Below are 8,262 nucleotides of genomic sequence, written 5' to 3'. Positions count from 1 at the left end.
CAGCTAAGGAGGTTAGTAAACCCAACCGACTAAAGGCATATGCTTGCTGCCCCTGTACCTGGGGAAAGAAGTAGGAGCTGCTTGGGAAGGGTTCCCTCTGGTTTTTATTTTGGGGGGCATGGCTGGGTGGTTAGGATCATGCCTTGACCCAAGAAGGCTACACTTCATTGTCCAGTCAGCCTGTGTGACTGGTAGTGTCCCGGAGAGCTTGGCGAATAATACAAATCATTTACAAGTATCTGAAGGCAGGTTGTGGGTAAGGGAAGGGTTGGGAATGACCTTCTAAAGTGAAGCCAGAGGAGAACTGGGAGACAGCTCCCTAAAAGGAGAAGGCAGAGGAGAGTGGCCCTGAACTCTTTCCTCTCACAGAAACATCTGAAAGATTCTGGAAGCAAGCACACATTTTTCATCCACACACCACTCCACTCTGGGGCAGACAGGTGGCTCATTTGGAGACCCTGGCACTAAGCGAAGCGCACTGAGCGGCTGCTCCCACAGGTAAAGCTGGAGGTGCGGGGCTGGCAAGGAGAGCAGGAGTCAGGGGCCATCACTGTGATGCTGCCCCCAGTGACAGAGGGTCCAGAGGCAATCTGGCGCCCTGGGGTTGTGCCATAGGTGAGGCCCCCACATGTGACTCCTCCACGGGAGCTGCTGACACCTGTGGGAAGAGGAACAGGGAGGGGTGAGGGGCTTGCTGGGGTGTCACCCACCTGCCAGAAGTCCCTGAGGGCTTCACATACAGGGCCTGCCTCCTCCTCAAGGGGTCAGTGGTTAACATGACAGGTTCTGTTTTTTCAACCCCTAGACCCCTCTCTCTGGGTTGCAATTTCTGGTGACTACCAGTAAGGGGCACTCAACTTTTGGATACCCTTTCCCATCCCCAGAAGTCCTTAAAGAAGATCCTGGAGAAGAGGAAGTTGGGGAACATTGGAGGTTCAGTGGGGTAGCCCTGTGATTAGCTTTGCCCATTTCCAAAGTCATTTTTCTAGAAGGCATTTTCCAGCAGATACTTACAGACATTCACAGAGCCCACACCCTCGCACAGCCTAGGGGGAAAGAAAGTGCCATTAGTTCCAAGCAGTGAACTGGATTCCTTGAGACAGTTGCCTTGGAAGAGACAGGGTCATCTTTTGTTCTAGGTAGACTCTATTTCATGAAAGTCAGAAAGGGCTTTCCTAAATATTCTCATTCTCTCTCTCTCTCTCTCTCTCTCTCTCTCTCTCTCTCTCTCTTTCTCTCTCTCTTTCTCTCTCTCTCTCTCTTTCTCTCTCTCTCTCTCTTTCTTTCTCTCTTTCCTTCCTTCCTTCCTTCCTTCCTTCCTTCCTCCCTTCCTTCCTTCCTTCCTTCCTTCCTTCCTTCCTTCCTTCGATGTATCCCTGATCCATGGAGACCAACTCCCTTTGTTTAGAGCAGCAGTAAGTGGAATTGTGACTTTCACACACTGCCTGCAATCAGAGTGCCTGAACCTGCTGAATGTGCTTGTAGCAAGGACAAGATAGAGCTAGATATAAACAGGGTACATCATCCTTATTATACATGAGCTTAATCTCAAAGGAAGCTATGAATGGGCTGTAGAAGCCCAGGACCCAGTGTTGGATCCCAGCTCTGCAGCTTAGTAACTTTGTGTCCATGGGAAATGTGCTGGCTGTTGAGCCAATCTGCCTCTGTTTTCAGATAGTATACTTCCCTGACAGGATGTAGAATTAAAAATGAGCACTTGACATAGAGCATGTGATATGTGCTAGGTAGCCATTAGTACTGAAGCCTGGCCTGGAGTAGGGTGGATAGATCTGTGTGTCATAGTTGGGACAAGACAGTTCCCTGGGAGGACCAGGGTCATCTCTTTACATTCAAGGACTGACAGGCCCTAGCCAGCTTGCATGTTCAAGACAGTTTGACCAGTCAAATGCATTCCCACAAGGTTCTTCTCAGCTCACCTCTGCTCCTCGCCCTCCAGCAGGCGCCTGTAGGTGGCGATCTCGATGTCCAGTGCCAGCTTGGAGTTCATCACTTCCTGGTACTCCTTGAGCAGGCAGGCCATGTCCTGCTTGGCCTTCTGCAGGGCGCCCTCCAGCTCAGCCAGCTTGCAGCGGGCATCAGCGAGGGCGGCCTCTCCCTGCTGCTCTGCCTCAGCCACAGCAGCTTCAAGCTTTGCACGCTGTGGGGTAAAGAGGGGGTTTCTTGTTAGAACAAGATATGGATGGGGTGTGGGCCCTGCTTGCTGGCCTCCTCCTAGTGTATAGAGCAGAAGAGAGAGCCCTAGGGAGGATTCATGGCAGGTAGTTAGATGTGCTGGCAATCCAAGGAAGAGATGGGGGCAGGGGCTTTTTAGCATCTCACTTTGCTGGTGGGCGCTGGCTGTTGGGCATCAATGAATGGGTCACCCCAGCATAAGGGTTGTAAGAGACTGGGGAAACCTTGCCTTCTCTCTAGGTCCCTGCTCGGTCTCATGCTTAGTCTGAGCCACACCATTTCACTCTAGTGAGCCAAGGCCTGGTGATGTTGCCTCTGCTCATTGCTGTTCTGAATCTACCTTCAACCTACCTGGCACTTGGCATTCTCGATCTCGGCGGTCAGCCTCTGGATCATTCTGTTCAGCTCGTTGATCTCCTCCTTCGTGCGGCGCAGGGTCTCCCCATGCCGGATCACTGTGGCCTTCATCTCCTCACACTGGTGGTTGGAGATGGGGCACAGATGTTTATGAAGCACAGAAGAACAATCACCCCCTTAGCATAACACCAATGAGTGTGTAGCTTGTACAACAGTTCCACATAGCAATGCTGGCCGGCCACCCCAACCTGAGATCAGTCAGACATTCCCTTACCACTCCTAAGGGAAAAGAAGCCTTTTCTAATAGACACCTTACATGGCTCCCACAACCATGTCTAGGAGGCAATCACCTTGGTGCGGTACCAGGACTCAGCCTCTGCCCGGCTGCGGCTGGCAACGTCATCATACTGAGCCTTGATCTCAGCCACGACGCAGTCCATGTTCAGGTCTCGGCTGTTGTCCATCTTGACGATGACAGAGGTGTCTGAGATGTGGGCTTGCAGAACACAGACCTCCTGTGGAGTGATCGGTAAGAGCATTATACTTGGTGGCTTTTCTGGGCTTGGTACCCCATTCCTGGGGGTAGTATTGATTCTCTAGTGGAGTTCTGGAGGAAGGTCTGTGATTCCTGCCCCTTCCTCCTTCATTCACGCACAGACACAATAAAGAACAGATAAGTCAGAAGCCCTAAACGTCACCTGGGACCAGCCTCTGACTTGAAAATGGGAGAAGTGTGGGAAGGCCTAACCTGAAGCCCCAGGCAAAGGATCTGGATTTGAATGCCAAACAGTATCTAGTCCACTGTGGACCTTCGTACATGGAATCCCCTTCATATCCATCTATAGACTAGCATGCAAACAGCTCTCTGACATGCAGAGATGCCCACTGGCACAGAAGCCAAACACACATACGTGATTATTTTTATACATGTGAACACAGATACCTGTAGCTCTGTGTACTCAGCACTCTACACCCTGCATAGTGGGACCTTTTCACATGGGTATAGGTGATGGTTTTATCCATGTGCCATGTTGCGGCATACTCTCAGATATAGGCCCCTGAACCTCCACCCCATCTCTGTGTATCTCTGGCATGCGAGTGAGTGAATCTACCTCTTCATAAAGACGCTTCAGGAAGCTTGACTCCTCCACCAAGGCCTCCACGTTGGCCTCCAGGTCTGATTTACGTAAGTAGGCACAGTCCACATCCTGATGGAGGGCAGAGAGGAGGGAAGGCACGTGTGTAGGTGGAAAGGGCCCAAGGGTAGGTGGTCTGGCCAGCCTGGGGACTGTGCCTGCAGGTCACAGAGGTGGCTCCTCCCTGTCTTACCTTCTTTAGTACCACAAACTCATTCTCTGCCGTAGCCCTCAGAGCCACCTCCTCTTCATACCTGCATGTGGAGAAAGGACTCGAACTCAGAGCTGGAACCTCAAATCCTGCCTCAGCAACTAGCCAAGATCTTCCAGGGGTCATATAAGGGATCAAGACTTTCCTGGTGTGACACTGTCTTTGTGTGATCTGTTTGCACATTGCTCCTGGCTAGATTTTGTCTCGACTTGTATTCTCAAGCCCTTTGGCTCTGGGGTGGGTTCACCCCAAGTCTAAATCATCGGGGCATCCTAGTTTCAAAGAGTACCATGCTGGTGTGGAGAGCCCTCAGACCAGCCCGGTGCCCAGAGCAGAAAGGCTGGCAAAGAATGGAAAGATGACAGTGGGACTCCTGTGTGGATTCCTATGCTCACTTCCTGGGAGCCAACACCCATGTACTTGGTCCACTGTACACACACACACTCTCCAAGGCCCGGGAAGTCCTGTGGGGGATCCTACAGATCCTATAGATGCTGCAGCGGAGGCTTCCCATCCCCCTTCTTCCCAGGGTCCTGTAAGCATACACACTCACTTTTTCTTGTAGCCCTCCATGGCCTCCTGCACATGGTTGAGCTCAGCAGCCAGCCTCCCGCTGTCGGCCTCCACACACTCAGCCTCCCGCCTCAGCGCCTCTATGTAGCCTCCAAACAGGGGCTCCAGGTTGCTCTCACAGCACTTGCGGTTCTGGTAGAACTGCCACTTGGTCTCCAGCAGCTTGTTCTGCTGCTCCAGGAAGCGTACCTGTCATTCAGGGCAAGGAGAGAGACGTTTAGAAAATGTGTGTGTGTGTGTGTGTGTGTGCACATGGTATATGTGTGTGCATGTGCGGTGTGTGCGTGTGCATAAGGGGTGTATGTGTGTGTATGGTGTGGTGTGTGCATATGATGTGTGTATGGGGCATGTGTGGTGTGTATATATAGTGGTATGTGTGTATTTTTGGGTATGTGTTGTGTGTATGGTGTGTATGTGGTATGTGTATATTTTGGTGTATGTGTTGTGTGTACTGTATGTGGTGGTGGTGGTGTGTGTGTGGTATGGTGTGTGCATACATGTGGTATGTGTGTGTGTGTGGTGTGCATGTGTGTGCATGCATATGTGTGGTGTGGTTTGTGCATATGATGTGTGTATGGGGCATGTGTGGTGTGTACATATAGTGGTATGTGTATATTTTTGGATATGTGTTGTGTTTGTGGTGTGTGTGTGTGTGTGTGTGTGTGTGTGTGTGTATGTGTGTTATGTGTGTGTGTGGTGTGCTTTGCCATTTCATGTTGGCTGAGCCCGAGGTCAGGCTGCAGTTCCAGCTCTGCAGGTGAAGATGGACAAGCTGTTGAACCTCTTGCTGTGTGTCATGCTCCTCGCTTCTGTGATAATAGTGTTACAGCTATGAAGACTGAGCAGGTTCACACATGTAAGATGCTTAGAACAGTCCCTGACATGTAGCAGGGATAGCAAGTCAATAAAGCTACTCTAATTACCAGTGGTCTCTTAGTCATTCATTCCCAACAAACACATCTCCAGTGTCACTGTGTGGTACCCAGACCCCTACCTACACACATGTGTACCTCATACCACACATGTGTACACACACAGCACACACAAACACACACATGCCACATACCATACATATACACTTCATGCATGCACTCACACACACCACATAACATCACATACATATGTACCACATACACCACACATACATGCACACCACATACCACAGCACAATACACTACACCATACCACACACACACATACACACACACACACACACCATGCCAAACAGCACAAACTCCATACACATAGGCCACACACTACACACACATCTCTCATCTCTCTCTCTCTCTCTCTCTCACACACACACACACACACACCACATGCCCAAGATATCCATGGCTGTCTATTCATGTCTATGACTTTTTTTTTTCTATTTCCATGTCTTCATTTGTTTCTGTGTTTTCTATATCGATGTCTGTTTATTTCTGTTTTTATGGCTTTCTCTCTCTATTTCTAAGGTTTTTGTGTCTGCATCTTTGTCTTTGTTTTTGTCTGTGTGTCTGTCTGTGCTATTTGTCCATGGGGCTCATTCATTTGTCATGATTCTGTGTGCGGGGTGCAGACGCCATTTCCTCCACACTGTAGACAGGGAAGCAGACTCCTGAGGACGGGAAGACTGGCTCACACCCACTGGCAGAGTGACGTCCCCATCCACTGCCTTCCCTGGCGCACAGTGTGTCTGCTCATGTCTCCCTCAGCTCTATCCCTCAGTATAACATGGATATTAGGATCTACCCGTGGGGTGATTTTGAGGATTTATGAAGACCACTAAAGTATCAAGAATGTCACTTCTGCAGTCTCTAGAACCTGATGTCAGACCTACTTTGCTAAAAGGATTTAGACTCACTTCCCATAAACCCCTGGGAGGCAGCTGCCAGCATTGATGGGTGCCCAGAAAGCAGGGCACATCCCTATCTCTCTTCCAGTGCCCACCCCCTTGTTCAGCTGCCATACGTCCACTACCGTCTTTGGAAAAGACAGTAACCATTGACATTTCTCAAATGCTTGCTATTTCCCTGTACTTTCCATAACGGCACCCCAGAATCCTTGGATAAACCCACGAGGCAGGTTTTGTTATTCAGGAGTGTATCCTGCCTGGGGTGTCACACTACTGACTGTCACGGCCAGCACATGAAGAAGCAGTGTGACCCATGCTCTCTTCCACTTCCCACGCTGCCTAGACAGCCACTGTGCCTTCTGTTTGTGTCGTCTTCCATTCTCCTAACCCTCAGCCCCCAAATAGGCTTCTGGGGACACCCCTGCTCTTCATATTGTACACACACACACACACACACACACACACACTTTAAACCATAGACTCAGTTTCTAGACTACAGAGTGAATTTTCCAAGTACCAAAAGAAGGCAATGGATCCATCCATCTATGTGGTCTGCATTTCTCCCCCTCTCCTGTCTGTAACCTGGCATCTAGTTTGTTTCCTCAACAGACTGGGGTCTTCCCAAGGAAGGTTAGGACTGAGGTCTGCTCTGGACCATCACAGCCACACCCACCTTGTCAATGAAGGCCGCAAACTTGCTGTTGAGACACTTGATTTGCTCCTTCTCTTCATACTTCACACACTGAGCATTGGGGTCAATCTCCAGGTTCAGGGGCGTGAGCAGGCTCTCATTGACAGAGACGGTGGTGATGCAGGGCGGGCTGGGCCCACAGACGCCTCCAGAGCGGTATCCGAAGCTGCGTCCACAGGAGCCAGAGCGGAAGCCCCCAACAGCCATGCGGGGCCCACAGGGGCTTGGGTTACAGAGGCTTCGGCTGCTGAAGCCGGTCAATCCCCGGTAGCAAGACACTCCTCGGAAGGGAGCTGCGCTGATGCAGCAGCGGTTGCCAGTTTTGGGGGCCACAGCTGAGCAGGAGCTGAAGTTTCTGGTAACTCCACATCCTGGGCTGATCCTGTAGGAGCGACAGGACATGGTGTGAGCTGGATGTTGTCTACGCGGCGGTTGTGGGTTTGGTGCAGGTTGCAGAGTGTGAGACTTGGAATCCTTTGGGTCTCTCTGATCCTCTGTGGTCCTTTTATTAGTGGGGAGAGCTGGGGTTGGCTGTGTAAAAGCAGTGAAAAGCCATTTTATGTTGTTTATGGGCTTGGGGAGGTTGCCAGGAACTCCTTAAGGACTCATCTTAAAGGTGAGCTCAGAGGCGATTTGGGCCCCGTGAAGGATTGAAGATGTTATTACGGACACTGGGAAGCACTTTTCATCTTCAAAGCTCTTTACACACATTAAGTAATTAATTTTCACACAGTCTCTCTGAGATGGCCTCAACCCACACCTGGAGACAGATTTGAACTCCATAACAATCTGGGGGCGGCTAGGTTTGGGATACCAGTGGGGGCTATAGAATCAAGAAAAGGCTGGAGTCTCAGTTTAGATGAGACCCAGAGGTCTCTGCTCTGTCACCAGCCCCACACAGACATATCGTCATGTATGCCACTGTCCTTGGAGAAGCCTCACTGTCCTTGACTGCTTGCCCTAAGGTGGTTCAGGCCTAGAGGGGTCGCTCTAACCCTGTGTTCTTAAGGACAGAGGGCTGGAGAAGACAGTCCCTTGGAACCTTCTGGATTCCAGCCCAGAGAGCTGCGGTCCAGAACCTGTCTTTCTCACCCAGCAAAAGTGCAAACCACTGAAGTTTCAGTGGCCACATAATGACCACTTGTGGGTAACAGAGAAACTCCTCTTCAGCCACTTTCTTCTATGTGGCCAAAACAGAAGGGTGTACTCGACCTTAAGGTAGCCTGCACTTGCACATCAGCTTGCTCTGGGTCCCATCCACTTG

The 8,262-nt window shown here is 50.6% G+C and overlaps 1 protein-coding gene across 2 annotated transcripts; it reads right to left on the bottom strand.

Moving 5' to 3' along the window:
• Positions 1–464: 464 nt before the first annotated feature.
• LOC110310315 (keratin, type II cuticular Hb5) lies at positions 465–7,400 on the bottom strand. Of its 2 annotated transcripts, XM_021183150.3 has the most exons (9): positions 6,981–7,400; positions 4,451–4,659; positions 3,880–3,940; positions 3,663–3,758; positions 2,901–3,065; positions 2,545–2,670; positions 1,938–2,158; positions 1,015–1,046; positions 465–658 (listed from the first exon to the last, which is right to left on the bottom strand). In XM_021183150.3, the coding sequence occupies exons 1-9, from the start codon at positions 7,398–7,400 to the stop codon at positions 465–467; spliced, it is 1,524 nt and encodes a 507-aa protein (XP_021038809.1). The 2 variants fall into 2 exon arrangements, with proteins under 2 accessions (XP_021038809.1, XP_085688093.1); XM_085831967.1 differs by lacking the exon at positions 1,015–1,046 and having other exon boundaries at positions 538–658.
• Between the last annotated feature and the right edge of the window lie 862 nt (positions 7,401–8,262).

This window comes from Mus caroli, unplaced genomic scaffold (assembly GCF_978045245.1).
Source record: "Mus caroli unplaced genomic scaffold, Mus_caroli_1 scaffold_16, whole genome shotgun sequence".
Taxonomy (NCBI): domain Eukaryota; kingdom Metazoa; phylum Chordata; class Mammalia; order Rodentia; family Muridae; genus Mus; species Mus caroli.
The sequence above is the reverse complement of the archived record's forward strand: the minus strand, read 5'-3'. Positions and strand labels throughout refer to the sequence as shown.

Coding starts and splice junctions, on each gene's coding strand:
- LOC110310315 (XM_021183150.3), bottom strand. CDS start 7,400: ATGTCCTGTCGCTCCTACAGGATCAGCCCAGGATGTGGAGTTACCAGA. Junction 3,759..3,879: donor AGTTTGTGGTACTAAAGAAG/GTAAGACAGGGA, acceptor GCCCTCCATCAG/GATGTGGACTGTGCCTACTT. Junction 659..1,014: donor TGTGGGCTCTGTGAATGTCT/GTAAGTATCTGC, acceptor CTCTTCCCACAG/GTGTCAGCAGCTCCCGTGGA.